Source organism: Schistocerca piceifrons, chromosome 2 (genome assembly GCF_021461385.2).
Source record: "Schistocerca piceifrons isolate TAMUIC-IGC-003096 chromosome 2, iqSchPice1.1, whole genome shotgun sequence".
NCBI classification, from domain to species: Eukaryota; Metazoa; Arthropoda; class Insecta; order Orthoptera; family Acrididae; genus Schistocerca; species Schistocerca piceifrons.
In genome coordinates, this window is record NC_060139.1 from 661,198,445 (window position 1) to 661,223,062 (window position 24,618).

At 42.0% G+C, this 24,618-nt stretch overlaps 1 protein-coding gene across 1 annotated transcript in view; it reads left to right on the forward strand.

Moving 5' to 3' along the window:
• LOC124775716 (glutamate receptor ionotropic, kainate 2-like) overlaps positions 1-24,618 on the forward strand; it is a 282,789-nt gene that overhangs the window by 186,974 nt on the left and 71,197 nt on the right. The window contains exons 8-9 of the mRNA XM_047250541.1: positions 12,974-13,192; positions 23,298-23,507. Coding sequence (XP_047106497.1) covers positions 12,974-13,192; positions 23,298-23,507 — 429 coding nt within the window. The remainder of the gene's footprint in view (positions 1-12,973; positions 13,193-23,297; positions 23,508-24,618) is intronic.

Below are 24,618 nucleotides of genomic sequence, written 5' to 3' on the forward strand. Positions count from 1 at the left end.
AAAAGACAGCTCTACGTTAGACGAGTCAGTTGTGAGCAGGCGGTGTTAAGTAATGGATAGGCTATCACGGTGTGTTGTGTCAGAAATAGAAATAAAGCAACGAATGATTACCTCTAAGTCAAGTGTCCAAGATATTCTCGAGAATTTTTTGAAAAAGATAGAAGTACAAAGTCTGTCTCACACACATTGACTCCAGAAGAAAAAAGGACGTGTAGATGCCTGCTCCAACTTAATTAAAATGAAAAAATACGGACAATTATTTTCTGTAAACGATCATTACGGGTGACGAGACCTGGTGTTATCAATACGAATATACCACAGAATGACAAACAGAGAATGGATCTCTGACGGCTCTTCAAGACCGAAGAAGGTGCGAATGTGATGCACGAGTTGGACATGTCAAAGTCTTGCAGTTTCACACGGTGAGTGCAGGGAGATTGTGTAAGACACCTGAAGCATTAAAACCAGCCTTTTAACGTTTCTCTATTGATATTTATTAAACCCGTTTCAACCTGCAATTTGCATAACGATTCCCTTTGTCTATTTTTTATTTAATCGCGGTGCTATGTATCTTGCATATTATCGTTTCTTTCCAGCAATTCTCACTCTTTTTGATTTATAAAAGTAACGCAGGCTGCTTGTAAGATGGCTGTATAACTGACGCTTAATGTACATTTCATTAAACAGAGAAGTAGCTCATCACATCCCCTGAAGTGATTAGAGGTTAAAATCCTGATTTGTGCTCTGCACACGTTTCATGCCGTTTAAACTACCTGTGCAAGTATCTGAAGGTGGAAATGTCTAGCCGAAATTAACACTGTCGATTTAGTGGAATTTGTACATATAACTCTCAGATAAATGTCCGGCTGACATCACCTATCCATTCTTATTAAGGGGAGTAAATATGAGACGCAAGGGTAACTTCCTACAAGTCGAAGTTTGAAAATTTTTACATTGCAGGGAAGCTAGAAACTCTGAAAATGTAAATACAAAGACTCATTCTAGACATGGTGGGGAACGTAAAGTGAAATGGAAAGAAGGCAATGATTTGTAGTCAGACGAACAAAGAAGAAAGTGGTGTAACAGGAGTAGGAATCGTTGTGAGTAGGAACGTAGGACAGAGTGAGTTACTGTCAACAGTTCAGTGATAAGATTCTTCTCGCCAGAACTGACGGCAAATCATCGCCAGCATCAACAGTTGAGGTACAGGTGCTGGCATCACAAGCAGAAGATGAAGAGGTACAGAAAGGCTGTGAAGATGTTGAACGAGTATTTCACTATGTAAAAGAAGGTGATTATCTAATAACGATAGGGGGATAGGAATGAGGTAGTAGGAGAACGAATAGAAGAGCAAGTTAAAGGGCGCTAAGGGATTAGTAATAGAAATGAGAGAGGAGAAAGTCTAATTGAGTTTTGCAATAAATTTCGACCTGTAATAGCGCATACACTATTCAAGAAGAAGGTATACTTGGAAAAGGCCTGCAGACAAAGAAAGTTTCCATGTAGATCTCACTTTTTTGGTCAGACAGAGATACCGAAATCCGATGTTGGATTGTAAAGCATACCTAGAAGCAGATATAGACTCGGATCACAATGTAGTAATGAGGAAAAGTGGAGTGAAGTTTAACAGAACCGTCCGGAAGAGTCAATCTGAAATGAAGTGCGTTTGTAGGTTACAGGGCTGTGGATGCTGCGATAATGAATACTGTGAGTGTGTGGGTTTTATTTTTGTCAAGTTGCTAAATGGATTGATCCAACAAGTACCCTTTGGCTCCAGCAAGAAACAAGTTCCACCTTACACTACTACAGAAGTCAGACAGACGCTCCTAATGTACCAACAAGAACTGATTGAAAAACATTCAGCAACAAATATCTTCTGGAGTTGTCCGCTGTAAGGAAAAGACACAAAAATATTCTGTACTCTTACGTAACTAGTGGTATACTTGGGTACTGCAGTATTGTTAGTTAGTGTAAGAAAAACATTAAACAAACGAAAAATATTATTTATTCCAAAAAAATTCTGAGAAACCAAGTGAGACTTTTTCTTATAAATTAATAAATTTCTGGGTTCTTTTCGGAACAGTAGATTGCTTCTTATGGGTAGGAATGCTATTATTTTACAAAGTATGGAAAGGTTCTTTTCTCCCTTTTCTTTAAGAATATTATTTACTCTGCAGAATGGCTGAGAGCCACAACTACACAACATGAATAACTTTTATAGGTACAGTCAAGGCTGTCACGTGAGAAATGTAATGGGGTGTACTGTTAGGGAGGAAAGATGGGGCTCGCATACGCTGTAGCACACAATACCATGAGCTGCGAAGACTGCTGCCTGCGCCGTTCGCTGCGGACAAATAACACAACTATCTCTTTCTGTCTGGATTGACCTTCGCCAATCAAACTCTCCCTACGCCTTGATGAAGTCAAGGACTCTTATCCACCCCTAGTCTAACTATTGGCATGGTACACCGGTCAGATAACCAGTCCACCACGATGCCACTCAATATTCGCTCGCAGGTGCTAAACTAGTACTCTGTCCATGTACACACCGCACAATAAGTGTGGCGGCCAACACAGTGAACAATGATTAATCATGAGCAACTCAATATAGAGTATCACTCCGATTCGTTAACGACAGAGGTGCTCTCCCAGCGAAGTACTGAGGTGAGACTTTGTCCTTCGCTCTTTGCATACATGTACGAGCGCACTCCCTCTCGTTACATGTTTCTGCTCCAAGAGCGACAACGGAATGACCCCTTTTTCTTGAAAAAGTGCAAGGGTATATCATTCGCTGTCTTCCCTCACTCCTCTGGCTCTTTGTGTCAGAAATACTCCCCCAATCAGCATTGCTCTTTTAAATGGGAGAATGACGTTTCATTTAAGTCGACCAATGTGGAAATATGTAGCATCTCCATTAGGCGTATACTGTCCTCCTGTGAGAACTCTGGAACTACACAGTCGATCCGTCAAAAAAAGCGTCTTCAGGGCGCTCCCACACAATGTAGCGGAATTTGCTTTTAAGTCGAACACGGGGGTCGTTTCCCTTCGCTCTGGCAAAAGCTGTTCTCTCTCTGGGCGGTCGCTCCAGCTGAAGTAGGTGTGTGTTGACTCACCCCTCTGGAGGGACGGACCTCCCAGCGGGCTTATTGCCTAAAAACGAAAATTCCTGTGGCCGTCATGTTGTGTACGCCAGCCTCGGCTTTTTCAAGCTCAGTGCGCACTTATTAGATTTGCACATCGCTTACATGAATTCATACAAAATTGACTCTACCTTATCGAGTTTGGGTTTGAATGAAGCGTCTTGATATGTCGAATATGGTTGTGAGGACGGAATATGTAAGAAATGAACATCAGGAGACCACGCCACCTTACAATAATATAGTAGGTAGTTTAGTTGGAGAGATGTGAAAATCTCAAAAAGGGAAATCACAGAAGTTGGATGCAGAAGTAATAGGTACAAGGAAGGTTACTGAGAAAAAACCTTTAGTAAAAGATGAAATATTTCAATTGATCGACGAAAGAAGAAAGTATAAATATATTCAGAAAAAGATCAGAATACACAGTGATGACCCAAAACTTTGTGACCACCTACTTAAAAGTGTGTCGGTCCACTTCTGGAACGCAATTAAGCAGTGATTCCACGTGCCATGATTCTACAAATACTTGATAGGTTTCAGCATTCTTCACCCACTTTGCATAGACGCTGACGACAGTAGCACTCGAACAGCCGAACAACTTCGCCGCTTCCGAGATTCTCGCTCCCAAGCTTTGGGTCACAACAATCTAGCTTTTGTCGAAGTTGCTCAAGTCGGCGGATTTCCGCATTTGCTGAACTTAATAGCTCTAGAATGATTCCCCATTTGTCTCTGCTCCGCTCATAGGCTTCTCTTACCGCGTCACGTGCCCTCAGCCCTACCAAGCAGCGTACAACCTCTCGTTGGGCAGTAGTCATAATGTTTTGGCTCGTCAGTGTAAGTCACTTAGGAAATAAATAAATCGGGAGTGTGGAGGAGACAAAATGAAATACCGATAGAAAAAATAAGAAGAAATCGAAAAGTAAATTCTCTTCGGAAGGCTTGACTCAGCATTTAGAACAGTCAGAGCAAGGTGAATTGAAAATAAAATGCGACAATGTTAAGAGTGCACTGGGAATTGCGCTGTTAAACGTAGAGGAGTGGGCAGTTAGATGGAAAGACTGCATGAAGGTTTTACGAGGGGGAGGACTGATGCGATAATGTGACATAAGAAGAAATGTAAGTCGTTATAGAAGACGTAGGGTATCTAGAATTATGGTCAGAGTTCAAGCTAGATTTGGAAGACACGCGATCAACCAAGGCAGAAGGGAGATGTAACATTCCTATAGAATCTCTAAAGTCATTGGGGAAGCTATTAAAGTTAGCTGTAAAATCCTCGAGACTGCAGACATACCATCTGACTTTCGGAAAAATATCATTCATATAATTCTGAGGATAGAAACAGAAGATAAGTCAGGAACTATCGCACAATCAGGTTAACAACGCATGCATCGAAATTGCTGACAAGAATTATGTATAGAATATGGTAAATAAAATTAAACATGTGTTAGACGATAGTTTGGCTTCATAAAGGGTAAAAGCAACAGAGAAGCTTTTCTGACGTTGGGACTGAAAACTTAAGGAAAATAAAGACTCGTTTATAGACTAAAAAAGCACTCGACAGTGAAAAATGGTGCGAGATACAGGAAATTCTCACGAAAATGGGGGTAAGCTATATGGAAAGGCGGGTAAATAAACAGTACACTATCTGATCAAAAATATCGAGACACCCCTAAGTAAAGCGGAATGTCACGACAGGAGGACCCGCTAGTGTAAAAGGAGGCGGGGGTATTGTATCGACAGAAGAGAAAAAGAGACAGTAGAATGGGCCTATCAGGAAACTTCAGCGACTTAGAACATCACGCCGGGAGATACGCCAGTACGGCGATGACGAATAAATGTTTCCAATGTGCGTTCACCGCGATGCCGCCAAACACGGATGCGACCATCATGATGCTGTAAACAGAACCTCGATTCATCCGAAAAATGGCGTTTCGCCATTCGTGCACCCAGGTTTGTCGTTGAGTACACCATCTGTGATGCAGCGTCAAAGGTAACCGCAACCATGGTCTCCGAGCTGATAGTCCACGCTGCTGCAAACGTCGTCGAACGGTGCTTGCAGATGGTTGGTTTCCTTGCAAACGTCCCCATGTGTTGACTCAGGGATCGAGACGTGGCTGCACGATCCGTTACAGCCATGCGGATAAGATGCCTGTCATCTCGACTAATAGTGATACGAGGCCGTTGGGATCCAGCACGGCGTTCCGTATTACCCTCCTGAACCCACCGATTCCATATTCTGCTAACAATCATTGGATCTCGACCAACGAGAGCAGCAATGTCGCGATACGATAAACTGCAATAGCGATAGGCTACAATCCGACCTTTATCAAAGTCGGGAACGTGATGGTACGCATTTCTCCTCCTTACACGAGGCATCACGACAATGTGTCACCAGGCAACGCCGGTCAACTGCTGTTTGTGTATGAGAAATCAGTTGGAAACTTCCCTCATGTCAGCACATTGTAGGTGTCGCCACCGGCGCCAACCTTGTGTGAATGCTCTGAAAAGCTAATCATTTGCATATCAGAGTATCTTCTTCCTGTCGGCTAAATTTCGCGTCTTTAGCACGTCATCTTCGTGTTGTAGCAATTTTAACGGCCAGTAGTGTATAAAGAGCGACGTCACTGGACGGGAGATGACTGGAAACGAACGATTTGGAGTAACGAATCACGGTATACCCTACGAAAATACAACGGAAGGGTTGGGTTTGGCAAGAGGAACGTGATATACCGTTCAAATGGCTCTGAGCACTATGGGACTTAACATCTATAGTCATCAGTCCCCCAGAACTTAGAACTAGTTAAACCTAACTAACCTAAGGACATCACACAACACCCAGTCATCACGAGGCGGAGAAAATCCCTGGCCCCGTCGGGAATCGAACCCGGGAACCCGGGCGTGGGAAGCGAGAACGCTACCGCACGACCACGAGCTGCGGACCTGATATACCGTTACGTGTATTGTCAACAGAGAAGTATTTAAGGTGCGATCACCTAACTGAGATAAAAAAAGACTAAATGCGGAAGAGTACAAACACATTTCACAGCTTATGTACTGCGTACAGTAGAGGAACAGATCGGAGACGATGTCTGTTGGTATTAACATGCCAACGCAACCTATCATGAAGCAGCATCTGTGAGGCAATAGTTTGTGGACAATAACAATCTTGAAATGGACTGACCTGGCAACAGTCTCTATCCGAACTCAGTGGATCACACTTTCGGATCGCTGACAACGTCGACTTCGCTCCAGACCCCAGCTGCCAACATTATTTTCCTCTCTGCTTTCGGCTCTTGAGTGTGAATGGGCTGAATTCCTCCACAGGCTTTCAGACGTCTCATTAAGATGCCCCAGCAGAGACCAAGCCCTCATCCAGTATCAAGTGTCGGGATACTTTTGATCAGATAGTGTGTTACAACTACCAACACTGAACAAAAAGAATGGAAGACAAAAAACAAAGGGCTCGGATTAAAAAGAGTGTAAGACAAGGTTTCAGTCTATTACCTCTACTGTTCAAACCATATGTCGAAGTTGCAATGACCGAAGTACAGGAAAGATTCAAAAGTGGGTTCAAAATTCAGGGTGAAAGAATATCAATAATGTCCTCAATGTAAGCGAAGAAAATTACAGAACCTGCTGAATGGAAAGAACAATATAATTAATGAGTACACAATATGGACGATAGTAAAGAGGAGTATCAGAAACGAGATTAGCTATAAAGTTAGTACTAAATTGCTGAAAACGAAGTGGGCGAATTGAAGGAACACATCTAGTTTGGAAGCAAAATCACACATGACGGACGACGCGAGGAGGAGATAAAAGATGGACTAGGGCAGGTAAAGAGGGCGTTCCTGGCTAATAGAACTCCAGTAATATCATAAATAGGCCTTCATTTGAGGAAGAAATTTTTTGTAACTTTTGGATAACAGTGTTATATTGACAATGAATCATGAAAAACCAGAAAAAACGGAACTGAACGTCTGAGATGTGGTGCTAAGGACGGAAATCGAAAATTAAGTGCACTGAAAAGATAAGGAATGAGGAGTTTCTCTGCAAAGTCGCCGAAAAATGAACGTATGGAAAACACTGAAGACGGGACAGTTTCGAACATCGCTGATTTGTGGTGGATGTTCTTACTTTTACGAACATAGTACTGCGTCATTTTTTCCGAGCGTGTTTCTTCACATTCTTCTGACGAGACGATCTCTGTCCGTTTTCGTATCAAGTAGTCGGACTGGACAGCGCTCTGTTGCCACTGTACTCTTGGCGTCGGAGAAGCAGCGAGGCGCTGTTTCTCGAAATAGGTTTTCTTTATTTGCTACCACAAAAAAATGTCCAGTCTTCCACAGGGAAGCTATCGCGGTCACGGTGCCAAGGACCATACGGCTCCCTTCTGCATGGCTTGCAGTCGTATTTCTCCCGGTGACTGTGTCCGTTCAGAAATAATTTTACATGTTAAAGCTTGGGTTAATTGCTTGCAGTTTTGTGAAACCGCTTAGGAATTCAATAGTTTCACACATTTACAAGATTGTTTTAACCAAGACACGTCCCTTTGATTTCTTCTTGGTGGGCACCAGAACTCTGACAAATTCTTAGAAAGTATTCATCATATCCAACACGCTGTTTGTACAAAACAGACCTATGTTCTTTATTTATCGTAACTGGCCATTTTAGAGCTTTAGTTCATTTTAAAGTGTGCCTATAGCACGTCACCACATGAGAACTGAACAGAAGAGAAAAACATTAAAGTCTCAACAGCCGAAACGGATGTAGCGAATTAAGTTATACAAAATAAAATGCGGACACATCCTTCTAGTAATTATACACTGACCGCCCAAAAGTTTCCGAGACTGATTTTAGTCCTGGGTATACTGAGGCGACAAAAGTCAGGGGACAGCGATGTTCACATATACCGATGGCAGTGGTACCGTTTAAGCAAGGGATAAAAGGGGGGTGTATTGGCGAAGCTGTTATTTGCAATCAGGTGGTTCATGTGAAAATTTCCTACGTGATCATGGCCGCAACATGGGAATTGAACGCAGAGTGGTAGTTGGAACCAGACGCATGGGACATTTCGAAAATCGTTGGGTTTTTCAATATTCCGAGATCCACAATGTCAAGGGTGAGCCGGCGATATCAAATTTCAGGCATTTTCTCTTACCACGGACAACACAGTGGCTGATGGCCTTCACCTAACGACCGAGAGCAGCATTGTTTGAGTAGAGTTGTCAGTACTAACAGAAAAGCAACAGTGCGTAAGACAACCACAGAAATCAATGTTGAACGTACAACGAAGGTATCGAATATGACAGCACGGCGAAATTTGGTGTTAATGGGCTATGCCAGCAGATGACCGAAGGGAGAGTTTTATCTAACAGCACGATAGCGTCTGCAACGCCTTTCCTGGGCTCGAGACTGTATTGGTTGGACCCTAGAATACTGGAAAACCGTGGCCTGGTTATATGAGTCCCAATTTCATTTGGTAAAAGCTCGTGGTAGTGTTCGAGTGTGGCGCAAATTCCATGAGGCAATGGACCCAAGTTCCAACAAGGCACTGTGCAAGCTGTTGGTAATTCTATAATGGTATGAGTTGTTTTTACATGAAATGAACTGAGGCCTCTGGTCCAACTGCTACTTGGAGACCATTAGACAATTTGCAGCTATTCATGGACTTCATATTTCCAAACAACGATGGAATTTTTATGGATAACAATGCTGTATGTCACTGGGCCACAATTGTTCGCAATTGCTTTGAAGATCATCCCGGACAACACTGCGAACGTTTTGGCCACCCAGATCATGAATTCCATCGAACATTTGTGGGACATAACATAGAGATCAGCTCATGCACAAAATCCTGCATCGTCAACACTTTCGCAATTATGGATGGCTATAGACACAGCACGGCTAAATATTTCTCCAGGGGCTTCCAACGACTTGTTGAGTGCACACCTCGTGCAGCTCCTGCCTTACGCCAGATAAAAAGAGATTCGACACGACATTACGAGGTACCCCATGATTTCCGTCACCACAGTATGTAAGTGACATGAGGGCAGTAACTATGGTGATCGTTTGAACTAACAACTGTAAACAACAAATGTGCAGTCAATTACAGGTAGTTAGTGTTAAGTACGAGCACTTCGAGTCGTAGAGGTGTAGCTGTAGTGTGTCAACGTTGTTGAATCGTAAATAAAGCGTTCAAGAAATTCTCCACATGTTTTGAAGAAGAGAGAAGTGTTTCCAAAGTATGTCCCGCATACCACGACTCCTGAACAAAAACAACGACTGTGGACTCCTGCAGCGACTTGATTGAAATGTGAAACGCAAACAATTCTTTCTGGGAAAGACCATCACTAGTGACGAGAGATGGTGTTATCAACACGAACTCATCTCAGAACGAAATTGTGCAGAAGTTCACATGAAGGATCAACACTTTGACGACGCAACCGACATTGAAGCCGATGTAACGTGCGAGTTGAACATCATCGCAAAGAAGGATTTTTGTGACTGTTTCGCATAGTTTCATGAATGTTCCGTGCGTTGTACTCAAGTAGGGTGTGTCTATGTAAAACATATAAGGCACTAAAACCACCATTTTACGTTGCTTGTGGAGAATAGGAAGCTAACATGTAGCAGTTCCACCAGTGCTTGAGAACGTTACTCTATATTTATAAAAATGAGTGACGTTAGGTGAAGCAGAATTAGAAATTGTATTCATTTATCTCTTAAAGTTTAATTACGACTACAATTTGTATACGTGTTGCACGTCTAGTTTTTGAAACCATTATCTGGGGAATAAGCGTCTAATATCATTTAAAATGACCAGGCTACTCTCAGCGTATGTAGAAATATTGCATGTCTGAAATTTTATAGTTTTGAGAAATAAGTTGCAATAGATATCAGCAGGGGAATGTACAGGCACAGAGAGGACAAAAATAAACTATAGTTAAAGATTAGACATGGACTCCAACAAATCGTCAGTACATATCGACCATGTCCATTCGAATAACCGAAGTGAATAGGTATAGAGATTATATTTCTTGCTAGCAATGAAAGCAGTTGACAAGATAATGAAATAATATACATTATAGAGGAACCTTGAAAAGTGGCGATTATTGTTTGAAATTTAAGTAGGATATAGCAAATGAAGTAAAGACTCAGTTGCAGAATGGGAAAAAATTTTGTCAGCCACAAAATGTGCGATTTGTAAATTCTAAAGGAGAAATTTTCCCATGAGATTTCGAATAATGAACTGCATGCTTTGGAGCTTGGGAACAGGTGGAGAAAGATCGTATTCGGTTTTGTACATACAGATAGAGGTCTGGAACTGATACTACGAATCCATCACAGCACATATATGTCTCTGAGAGGTTAATAAGTGCACTTGTGCATTATGTAAATGACAGTCAGCTACTGTGTGTGTGTGTGTGTGTGTGTGTGTGTGTGTGTCATATCTCACCAACGAGAATCAGCTGAGTTTTGGCGTCGCTGCATGTCGGCCTGCCTGTTACACCCCGAAAGGCAGATAATTAAACTATTTTATTGCCTCTGGAGTCTGCAGAAGTCAGCACGTCGGCGTGCGTACTATCCAAACAAAAGTTAGCTATAATGATTCAGACATAGGCTACATTTTAGAAGTAGACCTTGTGTATCCTGAAAACATCCATGAATTTCGCTCCGTTGTATCGATATGCACAGGTAAAATGATAAAGCCAGGAGTACCAAAGAAGCTGATTCCCATATTATCCAATAAAAAATTGGATAATTCACTATAGAAATATAAAACAGTGTCTGAACAATAATCTTTTACCAAACAAAATTCACCGGATATTATCATTCCGTCAATCTTGCTGCATGAAACTGTATATCTATATTAATGCTGAGAAATGTATGAATGCAAAAAGTAGTTCTGAAAACAATTTTTTTAAAATTAATGAATAACAGTGTATTTGGATAAACTATGCAGAATGTGGAAAAAATGAGTGATTTGAAACCAATAACACATCGGGAAGATAGACGTTAAGCTGTTGCTCTGTCTGCAATACTGAATTTAAAGCAGTGTCGTGTTTAAGCAAAATTTGGTTGCTACTGAAGTAAGCAAAAACAAAACCTCTACCTATAGGAATGTCTAGTGTAGATATTTCTAAGACACTTACAGGTATATGTTGAAGAAATTTCAAGCAAAACGTGTTAAAATGTTTTACTCAGATATATATAGCTTAATTCGTCATGGAACTACCTCGAATATTTATTATGACTTTAAAAGTTATGAGCACAGCTGTTCTGACAATTCACTTTACCCCAATGATAACATTTGTAACATCCGATGCATCCATAAAAAGAAATTATGTTTAATGAAAGATGAATTATTACAGAAATCTCAGAACAGAGAGAAAAAATTTACACTCTTAAAACTGAAACACAACACGTAAGGTGGGGCGCAAAGGGTGCGAAATGCTCATTAGCCGAGGAATTAGTCATTGGTAACTACTGAGAATGTTTGGTAAATAACGTTGATAAATCGGCTGTTCAGTATATAATTTGATCAAAGTTACATAGAGTTACCACTATAAAGTGAAATAACTGGCGTTATTAACAAAAGGTGGTAAACACTTCTACCTTGAATTGTGCAGTATAGCATGGTATCATTTTCCGGAAGACATGGGTAGTCATCACTTGTATGTGCGACAGAAAGTGATTTACTATTGACTTACCAATAAAATACTTGTTGTGAATGTAATGAACTGAAATTGAAACCTATGTGCTGTAGATGTAGGAAAGACGTAAACTAAAACTGTAAGCTGCATGTGATAGTAAAGTAATGTCTAAAATTGTAACCTACAGGTAGTAGTTACATAATGATAATGTAAATGTAACACACTGATTACACATGTATTATGGAAATGTAAGTAAGCTGAGGGATTATTGGGACAACTAAATGTGTGTAACACAGCTGGTTTGGAAGTTTGGCTTAGGAAAGGGGATGGCAGGGAAAGGGGTGTGGCTTATGAATGGCAGGGGGAGCGGGAAGGGGGAGGGGACCGAGGCTTAGGGTGTGGAACAGTTAGGGGGGGGGGGCGAGGGAGGGGAGGAGAGCGGGAAGGGGAGGAGGTCGGTCATGGTCAAATCTCAAATTTGGTCTGAAATACCCATGCATTCTTACTTGTCCTGAAAGTGTTATAGAAGCTCCCTGTAGCCTTCGACGTGAAGTTGTATATGGTCGTCTTGAAGCAGTAGTGACACAAACTTCGTTGGCATCCTTCTCAGTTCTTCTGAGAGAATACTTTCACAGGTACCACAATTTATTCCCAATATGATGTAGAGATTTTAAATGGTGTGTCAACACTGTAGCAGACTCAGGTCCCCAACTTTCTGAACATTTGCTGGTTTGTCGCCGGTTGACGGCCGACCGGAACGATTATCATGGCCATTCGATGTTTACACTTTGGTGAAACGCTTATACCAGTCGTAAGGCTATCTCTGACGTAATGAGTTCTCCTCCATATCTTGCTTCAACATTTAATGCGTTTCTTCAGCAGTTTAGTCAGGTACATAACAAAATTTCGTACAGAAACACCGCTCTTCCGGGCTAACCACAAAATCACTTAAAGACAGCAACTGAAATACGCTTACCGCCAATTGTCCAAACTGCTCAGCTTGCAGCCACCTGTCACACAGATTCAAGAACTCTGAATGGCGAGACGCATAGCGGTAACTCGCAGCTCACGTAACCATTTGCGGGCAAAATTCAAGTTTCTGGAACTTCTGCATGACAACTCGTATAATGTAGTGAATATTAGAGTTTAATGATTGCGAATTTTGTTGATGGATCGTAGATACAGCACGAAGGAATCTCTGGAAGCATCGCATTCGACGACCTGGGCCGACGCGTGGGCTTCTCGCTGGAAGTGCTTCAGCTATCTGCTGCTGGATTCCGGCGCGTCGGCACCTGGACGCCGGCCCAGGGCTTCTCCAGCACCAGGACCAACGAAGAGGACATGGAGGACACGCGGAGCATCCTGCAGGGGCGGCACCTCATCGTCTCGTCCAGGATTGTGAGTATGCACAAGTGACGAGCTACCCACACATAGCTAAGTTTCAGGTGTGAGTAGTTTAGCACTGCCAGTTCGGGTGACAGCGAAGTCAGCACTTTCGGCGGTGTCAGATTAAAGCTGACACAATTAAGTTTATTATATTCAGGTCACCCTTTACCCTCACCTTCCCCTATCCCCCCACCCAACCCTCTCTTCTCCTTCCTCCATTTTGCTCTTGGCCGATAGGAATCATTCGAGGTCTGTACTCTGTAGTGAGAGGATCATAATGAAATGCTACTTGCAGGGAGCAGTTGCTTCCTCAAGCCAGAATAAAAGGCAGAAGAGCACTGGCAGTAAGTATTTATCTATCAGATAATAACAATAATATTGTTATTTACATATTCGGCTATACTTACGTTTTGTCTTTTTTTCATCAGAGCAAAACACCTTTAGCAGAATTGGAAGTCTTGCCTGCACCTTCACAGCAACAGCAGCAGTCCACAGGTGGTCTTCTTGATTTATGACCCCCAGTTACTGTAACATGAAGTCGCATATCAAGAACTGGTCGTTTAGTATTTACCTCAGCTGTTTTGATCAGAAATCTCGCTACTTGCGTTAGTGCTTGCTTGAACAAAATCAAATCCACTGCACAGAATGCAACAAAAGGAAGAATCAGATTTGTTATTAATTTAAATGAAGATCAGCTCTATAGGGTGTAGAAAAATATCCGCTACCAGTCACAATAAAACGTTATTTATTTTTCACACGACCGGTTTCAGGCTTGCGCCCATCCTCAGGTGTTTATACATTCATTTACATGTTTATACTGTTGGAGATCACTGTATAAATACAAAAAAAAAAAAAATTGCTGGTGACTACACAGATACAAGTGGAACAATTGTTAAGTGGTAAGACAGCATTTGACGAAAATATATCTCTACTTACATAAAGATGAAGCACCATTATTACAGTTATGCTGTTTTTACCAAGTAAAACTGAAATATGGACGTGAAAATGACAATAAGTGTGTAACTAAGTGGTAAAACTGTCACCACACCATAACGTCTTTGGATCACGTGACATGAAGTCAGAGATCTGCAAGAAAAGCAAACGTGAAATTGTTGAACATTCATGTGATAAGCCAACGATTCCATTCGTTCCTTTCTGTGGCGCTATATCCAGCAAAATAGGCAGAATCCTGGGAAGACGGGGTAACAAATCTATTTTCCGGCCTCTTAAGACGAAAAAAAGATACTACGCCATGTTGAGGACAGTCTAGGCTCAGGATCCCTGGGATTTATAACATCCCTTGTGAGTGCAGAAGCAATTAAATCGGTCAGTCCATCCGCACCGTTTGCGATCGCTGTGCAGAACATCAATGGCATACTAAATACCGAGAACTGGAGAAATCTGCAGTTGCTGAGCACAGCCTCACAAACAAACATAAAATACTGTATGACGTAACAGAAGTTTTGTAGAAGATATTCAACCGTGCCGATGGATATGATCTTACTGATGCATGAAAGCTTGCTCTCGATGCAGAGAAGACCACGGATATTCGTCGCATTGTTTACGCTATGGCTGGAGTGATGGCGCCACCGTCGCAGACGTTTACACCATCTGCGACGGCGTTACGTAATCGCCGACCAATCAGAAGCTCTCTAAGGGTCATACAAGGCCACTATAGCAGCAGTTTTGGTAGTCACTTACTACTGACGAGAAGGTAATCGTCGAAAACTCAAAGTTTCACCCTGAACAGACGCGGTAAGAAGTCCGAGGATGTTATAAACATATATCAAAAAAAGTTTTGCACCACCCGGATTCCCAGACTCCTGAAGACAGACGTCGACTGTGGATATTGTATCACAGACACAGTCCCTTTGACTGTTCAGAGATGTCACTAAACCCGCTCAAAGATATAAGCAATCATGCATGAGCGGCGCCTATTAGACGGAGGTGGTCCAACAGCTGATCAGTTCCAGTTATTCCACCAGGAAGGAGATACACGGCTTGTGTTGTCCTAGACGGTCAATACCGCGGTTCGATCGCGTCCGCATTGTTACTTTGTGCCAGGAAGGGCTCTCAACAAGAGAAGTGTCCAGGCGTCTCGGAGTGAACCAAAACGATGTTGTTCGGAAATGGAGATACAGACAAACAGGAGCTGTCGATGACACGCCTCACTCAGGCCGCTCAAGGGCTACTACTGCAGTGGATGACCGCTACCTACGGGTTAGGGCTCGGAGGAACCCTGACAGTAACGACACCATGTCGAATAACGGTTTTCGTGCAGCCACAGGACGTCGTGTTACGACTCAAACTGTGCGCAATAGGCTGCATGTTGGAACTTCACTTCCGATGTCGATGGCGAGGTCCATCTTTGCAACCACGACACCATGCAGCGCGGTACAGATGGGCCCAACAACATACCGTATGGACCGCTCAGGATTGGCATCACGTTCTCTTCACCGACGAGTGTGGCATATGCCTTCAACCAGGCAATCGTCGTGTTTGGAGGCAACCCAGTCGGGCTGAACGCCTTAGAAACACTGTCCAGCAAGAGCAGTAAGGTCGAGGTTCCCTGCTGCTTTGGATTGGCATGATGTGGGGCTGACGTACGCCGCTGATTTTCATGGAAGGCGCCATAACGGCTGTTCGATACATTAATGCCATCCTCCAACGGACATCGGCAGCATATTGGCAACGAATTCGTCTTCATCGACGACAATTCGCGCCCCCATCGTGCACATCTTGTGAATGCCTTCCTTCGGGATAATAACATCGCTCGACTAGAGTGGCCAGCAGGTTCTCGAGACATGAACCCTACCGAACATGCCTGGGTTAGATTGAAAAGGGCTGTTTATGGACGACGTGACCCACCAACTATTCTGAGGAATCTACGCCGAATCGCCGTTGAGGAGTGGGACAATCTGGACCAACAGTGCTTTGATGAACTTGTGGATAGTATGCCACGACGAATACAGGCATGCAGCAATGCAAGAGGACTTGCTGCTGGTTATTAGAGGTACCGGTGTGTACAGCAATCTGGACCACCATCTCTGAAGGTGGTACAACATGCAATGTGTGGTTTTCATGAGCAATAAAAATGGCGGAAATTATCTCTATTCCAATTTTTTGTACAGGTTCCGGACCTGTCGGAACCGAGGTGATGCAAACCTTTTTTTGATATGTGTACAACATTGCCTTCGCAAAAGGCTTCGTTCTCATGCTGCTCTTTATGTTTTTATTAGGGTAGGGAAGACAAAGCGTTATTGTCCATATTTTAATATTTGTTGGTTTTGAAGTCTCTCTAAATTATTGGAAGAAGTATGGAGAGAGAGAGATGTTTTTCCGTGATTGTTCGAGATGCGTCTGTCATGGAAAAACATACTGTCATGTACAACTTTGTTGACTTAGCAATATAAACAAAGTCACTTTCAGCTGTTTTTAATACCACCGTCCCCCCTTCCCCCCTCACCGTTAACTGACAGCAGTTGTGTCGTTAACTGATTACTCACTGCCTCTATAATCCCCCGCCATACTTCGCATTCGGTACTCAAACATGGGCCTATTACACCAATCTAACATAGACAACTAGTGCTTCCCACATTCTCCCGTACCCTGATACACTTCAAGCCTTTTCTCTCTTTCGAGCAGTTAACTCATAAACATCCTTAAAACAGTGCCCTGCTACGTCGTCCCAGGTGAATTTTCCAGTAGAGCTGTCGTCCAAAAATAACAAATATTAATTTTTAATAGGAAAGAAACACTTCTCAACTAACATCGCAATCCTTTTGGTGTTTATAAACAACCTCGGAGTTCCTGGAAGCACTATTGTTCCATAACTACTGCAAGTATCGGAAGGGTTTCATAGCAAACATTACTGTGGCGGGTTTACTTCGCTGCGTCTGGTGTTCCCTAGGCTCTTGTACCTGAACGCATAATTAAGCGCATCTTGCCATTTCACCGTGTCGCTGTACAATATACACATGAACCTCTCTTTCAGTGGAAATTGTTATTTAGCTAAATTTTGTTTTCCCTGCTTCCGAGATTTGCCACCGTCCATAGCATATGTCCACCATTCCCCTTTATTTAAAGAATGGCCCCGAGTTGACATATACCTTTAGATTAAGACCCAACTGAATGATACATCAAATGCAAGTCTTATGTATAACCAGTTGAAACTTTTTCCTGACGGAGCACGAAAAAGACCAATGTATTCTTCCTTAAAAGAATGACAGAAGAGTGGGAAACCAGCACCTGAACCCTCATTCCACCTTCCTAACAAAATGTTTTGGCACAACACAAATCATTCTAAATTTTTTTACACAGTCTCTTTTTGTAGTTAGGCCTTCACACTTAGCATATCCCTCTCATGGCGACTGCATGTTTAAGCCTCTCTCTAACTGACACCGTTTTCTCCTATTGGTTTACAGCAGGGATTCCTATCCTTTTTAGCTGGTAGACCCTTTTTCAGGCGAAATTTCGCGACGGACCCCTTGGTAGTCAAGTGCACAGTAACTGTTGAAATTTAGCGCGAAGCCCTTTGGAATTGAAAACTTCGTAATGCAAGTGCCACTTTCACTAAACCCACAACGAATTGAGAGTCTTTCGTTTAAATATGAATAGAAACAACTTGAAACTAACGACGTTCCCATTTGTTTGAAATCCTACTATATTCAGATAATTGCTGTTGAGTTTACTCCCACTGTTCAACAAGGTAGGCATGCCATATTTCTAATTGTGTGAAGGGGAATACACTGCAAAGGAAAACAACAATCGTTGGATATAACTTTAATTTTCGGAGCAAAAATATCGATGACATCAGAATTCAATTATATATTAACTAACTGATAGAAAACTCTAACAAAATACGTATAAAAGTTATAGTTCGGGAACGTTCACTGCTCATCAACGAAGCAAAGTACGTTTTTCTTTACTAGAGAAAAGTCTGTAATAATAATAACTGGATCTTAATATGAAGGTTTAGGGTGCTTTTGCTGACACAATTTTGAAATGTCAGGTTCAGTACCTGACAAATGGAGACGGATGTCTGGTTCAGCATCTAGATAGCTTCGGTATTTAGTTTTGTTGGCAGTATAGATCGAGAATCCGGATTCGCAGGTGTACGTTGTGGCAAATGGAAATAGAAAACGTTTTGCTTTTTCAATAAGGGCGTAGAATTTCTCGTTTTCCAAACGGATCCAAAAGTGCGATAACGGTCACCGTCGAAAGTGGATTTCAAGGTTGAGTATGTGGAAATTTCTATCAACATCTCAAATTCATTCGACGATAAAATGTTCGGCTTCTTGGATACAGCGAATGGGTCGACCAGCCATTCGTGTCCTGCAGCTTCTTATCATGAGCTGTTGGGAAGCAATGCTCCAACAATGACGTCATGCTTCGGAGAAATTAGAGAATATCATGAAACAAATTGTTCTCAAGCTCCAGTGTCTTGTCTTTCAAAAAGTCGTTGAGAAGAGGAAAACATTCCACCTCCCCCTCCTCAGCACTCTGTGCCCGAAATTTGATTTTTCTCTTGACCACTCGAACTTTGTCGTCGGCAGTGACCGTTGTTATATTTTTCCCTTGCAGTGAAATACTAATTTCATTCATTTCGGAGAAAATAACTGCCAAATAAGCAACTGTGCATTGCCAATTTTCGTAATTAATAAGGTCAGCTAATATTGTGTTATGGTCTAAAAGTAAAGTAGTTCATATAATCGAGAGAACGTATTCCCACGTGAGAGTCACCTCATTTCTGTGCAGAGAGGCAGGAAGCGATGAATTCCCAGATCTCCACACAGTATTGTGGAAAGTCTTGACTTCAACTGCAGTGATTTCATGTAATTAATAATTAGGATGGATTCATCTAAAGCTCTCTTGAAGGAAGCAGGCATTTGTTTCGTAGCTAAAGCATATCTGTGGAGAGCACAATGACTACTGCTGCAATTCTTCGAGCTCTCTTTTGTTTTAGTTAGCGCTCCGACGGTTGGACCCGTCATAGCTTTCCCGCCAACTGTGCACACATTAAAATATCGTCCAACAAATGGAATATTTCAGCACCTTTTGTATTGGCAGGTACTGGTTTGCACAATAAGAGGTCCTCCTCGAAACATCCCGAGTATTCAAAACGGACAAAAGCCAATAAAATCGCTAGTCCTGCAACGTCAGTAAATTCAACTGTACGGAGAGAAAATGAATTGTGTGATGCGAGAAACCAGCGGTTCTTTCACATTATTTGACTTGTCAAGTATCCCTCTCTTGACAGTACTGTTTAATAGTGGCACCGAAGATACAGGTTTTACTGCCATTTCGTCTAGCATACAAGAAGCAATATCGCTAACACTCGGTTTTATGATGGTTTTCGCAATGGTATGTAATTTACCTGTCTTTGACACTCGATAACTTACCAAGAAAGAGACTTTTAATGAGTTTTCATTAATTTTGCATGAGTTTTCATGCAGTATTGAGAAGCAGCTAATTTAGTGCTCTTCCTCTTGGAAAAGGAAGCCCAAGTGAGTACTCTCAAAACGACGGCAAACTTTAACTGGAACCATCGAACTGTTTGGAAGGACTCGCGCGCAAATTACACACTGAGCTTTAGTCTTCTCTGTCTCAATAAAGCCCATTTCCAAATAGCTGTCGTGGTACATATGCATTTCAGTTATTCCACTTCCACAAGGTATTCCAACTAATGGAGCACCTGCAGAGTTTTAGCATAATAAATCCGGCTGTGTCGCTTCCTGCAATTGTTCTTCATTTGGCTGTGCTGCCTCCTTATTGATTTTCAACCGGGAGCTTTCCTTGTTGTGAAGGCGATGGAAAAAGTACCCGCTTCTTCAATGATTCCGACTTCAACCATCGATCTATGTTTGAAGTAATAAACTGGCCAAAAAGTTAGTGCACTCACGAAAGAAGTTCAATATTGAATGATGTCTCGGACCGCATATGCGCCAGCGAGCTCTCTAATTGATCGAATGAGCTCGTTCCATTTCGGAATATCATGTACGAAAGTTTTCTGCTCATCGAACCCCGCAAGCCGGCGCGCTCGCGACCCCCGGCATGTTGCAGAAACAGTCGAGCAGGAAGGCCGCGTTCATCAGCACTAAACTACATGCGAAAATGGTTCAAATGACTCTGAGCACTATGGGACTTAACTTCTGAGGTCATCAGTCCCCTAGAACTTAGAACTACTTAAACCTAACTAACCTAAGGACGTCACACACATCCATGCCCGAGGCAGGATTCGAACCTGCGACCGTAGTGGTCGCGCGGTTCCGGACTGTACCGCCTAGAACCGCTCGGCCAAATCGGCCGGCAAAACTACGTGTGAGTCCCCGCCTGGGAACGGAACCGCTGATTGGGAACGCGACCTGACGTACATGTACACATACTTTTCAAACAATAAAAAGATAATACTGACGAATTTACTTTAGGCATTTTTAATTTGTAATTTTTCTCATTATTTTACAAATTTTGGTCAAACGTGACCACGGATCGCCTAGAAAAAGCGGGGGGACCCCTAAAGCGTTCGTGGACCATATGTTGTGAAGTCCTGGCTTACATTATAGTCCAGTGCCTCTGTTTCTTCTCTCACTTACACCGTCTCCTTTTGCTTTCTTTCCCTCTGCCACTGTCTCCATCCTATCTCGACAGCTCAAAAATTGTATCGGGTCCAACTTACTTTTTCTCCTGTACCCACATGTTAAGGTTCTCTGGTATGGGTGGGTCCAGGCCCTGAAGGCCTAAGTATGATCTGTACTGAACTATATTTTCATATCCACTGTCTCCTCTCTCTTGTCTCCATCCACCTCTCTTTCTCTTTTACTGCCAGTATCTCTCAAGGCCATCGATATCCCCTCTCTCTTTGTCTCTCACTTATATTGCCTTCATCCATCTCTCTTTCTGTTAACTGCCTCTCTCTCGCTCCCAACAGAAATGGTTAATCTCTCATTCTCTCCCACTGGTACCGCCTCCTCTCTCTTTCTCTTCCACTCCCACCGTCTCTCCTCTGTTCCACTGTCACCGCCTCACTGCTACGCTCTTTAAGCACAAGAATGCGTGAATGTGTTCGCATGCCAAAATTTTCTTTGAGGAAGGCGAAATTGATGATTCAAGCAACTGATTTCCCACTTTTCTGTCAGTCTTTTAAAGGGGAGTGTATTCACCTTTTTTGTGCTCCGACAGTAGCATTTTTCCGCTGTTTCCCAATTTCCTGCTACTTCAGCGTAGACTGCTTATATAAAAAGTATTCTATATAGGTCAGTGAAGTTTGACAGCTTATTTATATAATTCGACATAAAAAAACAAACAAGTAAACATAATTTAAGATAAACACAAAATCGTTTGTTTCACACTCTTTTCTGGATACTTTCCTCATCGGCCTCAATCCACCGAAAACGCCCGGTTTATGATTTGTATATTAAAAGAGTAAAAATGTCATTAAAATATTTTACTGATTTCACAGTCTTCCCAGTTTTAAATAATTTCTGATAGTTATTTTACGTTCTTTTCTAGCATATTAAGACCTTCTGAGGCCGTTTTGGTCATGGAAGTATCACTTTCAGATTACCTGCACAGGCATGAAGTGCTCACTATACAGTGACTGCGTGTCACAAAGTTCTATTGGTGAAAAAATGTTGACTAGAAATATAGTCTGGTGACCTCAGAACCCTTGGGATAACCTAAGAATCTTTGCCATGTATTCACATGTCTGTTAAAACTACATATGTGCCCCAGACTGGATATATCGTGCATATTTTACATGCACAAGTACGATAAATTTGAACTTCTGGATCTCGGTAAAGGAAAATACTATAGAAAAAAATTTAAAGGCTCCCAGAGAACATCATCTTAAGGACAAATTATTAAAATTTCGACGATGTACCATGAATAGGAATGATAGAAGTGGCCATCAGCACAATTGGTACTTTTGGTTCCCAAAAATCATGATTTTTCGCATTTTACTCAGGAATTGCCCATGAACAAGTGGTGTTTCCTTAAGCCGCCAAAGATCCTCCCTATACCACACCTAATGCATAGGAAACAAACGATTTGCTCAATTTAGATGTGCTGGAGGCACTTTTAAATTATTTGGACACTGTACTACAAGCTAGCTACAGTATACCCGTTCTTCCGATACGTATACAAATGGTCGTTAGGCCAAGGGCTATCTAAACACTTGTCTTCTTATCTCTGTGATCAATAGATACCGAGATAGGGCCCTCTTAAAAACGCATTCTCGTGCGAGGCATTTTAGAATATACTGGTACATTTCACTGTCGGGCACGGACCGATACAGGGTGAACGAGAACTCCACCGACAGACTTTCATTGTTTGTTCAAGGATACCTTCTGAATATTTTGGTATTAGTGACCCACTGTCTGGTTACAGAGTAATATGTAATTATGATTTTTTCGAAAAGAACATCTAATATTGCCATAACCATAACGTACAAGACTAACACACAACAAAGAGAAATGCAACAGCCATCAGCGAAACATGTACATTTTAATCACATTGTGTCAAGTCTGTTATGCCAGTGTACAGCACAGCACGTAACAAATGCTGACCGTTCCTTTACAGGTGTTGTGCAAAATTTAGTCCACCATGATCACGACAAGGTGTACAGACAGGCATCATAGACTGCCTTACATGCTCAAGAACTCCAACAGTTGGGTGTGCTAATTCCACCACCATGTCCATGCGTGTTTTGACCGGAGTCTCGTAAATTAGACTCTTCACATGGCCTCAGACGAAGCAGTCCGTTGGTGTTACAGCTGATGACAGAGCTGGCAAACTGGAGAACTGAGACAAACTCTTTGTTGTCAAACGAAATGCAATAACTCTGAAACAAACGGCCGGAGACCCAGGGTCCCTAACTCCAAAATATTTAGAAGGTATACCTGAACAACCTCTGAAAACTTGCCGATGGAGTTCTGGTTCACCCTATATAACACTTTGTCTGTATGTGTGTGAAAGAGAGGGAGAAAGAGAGAGAGAGAGAGAGAGAGAGAGAGAGAGAGAGAGAGAGCAATGTTAACCAGTAACAAATTACAACAAGCTTATTATACATACTGTAAGGAGCACTTTTGACAGATATACCAATGTATTGCCGTCGTTACAGGGCGCGCCGTACCTGATGATGAAGAAACCTACGACGCCCCCGCGGGTTGGCAACGACCGCTACGAGGGCTACTCGATGGACCTGATCACGAAAATCGCCGAGCAGCTCCACTTCACGTTCGAATTCCAGCTCGCCAAAGATGGCGAGTACGGCAGCCTTAACGAAAAGACCGGCGCCTGGGATGGACTCGTCGGCGACCTCCTCGCGGGGGTGGGTATGTGACCGCTCTCCGCCATAGTCCCACACCTGATCTGGAGGGCAGTGGTGTGCGAGCACGCATAATCAGGCTAAGTAGTGCCACATCGTACCTGTCCTGCTCCCAACGACTGTAGCAAGTCGTTCCAAACTTTTACTTTCAAACTATTAACTACAGCATTCCATCGCTATATGTGTTATTTCATCAATATTAATAAGGGCCAGATAAGAAGAGGAATTAAATCTTAGAAAGGAAGTGAATGCCATCTTCGCCCTAGGATCCAATGAAAGAAATAAATTACATCGTATTTAAAACAATTATTCAAATTCGTTCGTCAATCGGAAATACGAACTACTGTAACAAATCACATTTATTATTCTTCCCAATTTGCATTTCGGAGGTGGATTTACTTCAATTAACCCTTAAATACTAAAGGAGGGGAAAATTTTGCTACTAAGCCATTGTAAAATTTACTACTCCACATTTCACTCAAAGTGTAATCTACCCATCCCTCACATAATTTGTTCATTGTCACTGACTTCATAATTAACTCTTTTAATAAGTTTCGAGAGGAGTAAAATTTACAGTAAACTTTTTACTTATCTTGTTTTCTCGTAGTTATCTCCAGATCTTCGCGTCTAGAGGTTGATTCTTAAAGCTGAAATTTTTGACATTGCAGGTTCTCATGGTTCCAATTGACGTAAATAATACTGAAGTATTGCATGAGTAGTTTATTTTATTATTATATTTCACACTGTCTTTACAATTTCCACTTTAAAACCGAAAATTACGTCGTTATTGCAAAAAATAAGAACACGTCCGATCACAACACCCGCATACCCACTATTAATCCATTCTGCGGTACTAACAATATTCCAAAGAGTTTACAGATTTTCTTGACAAATGAATCTCCACCAATTTATATCATTATTTTATAAATGTATCCAGAAGTAAACATAATACTAGTAAATATCGTCAGAGTGCGCAGTTAATAATAGGAATTTGAAGTGTGCCGGATATTTCGTAATTTCAAATATTTCTAAAAAAAAGTAAATTATGGTTATGCATTAGTTAATTACAATTATTAGATCGACAACGGTATATTGCATACCAAATTAAGCACAA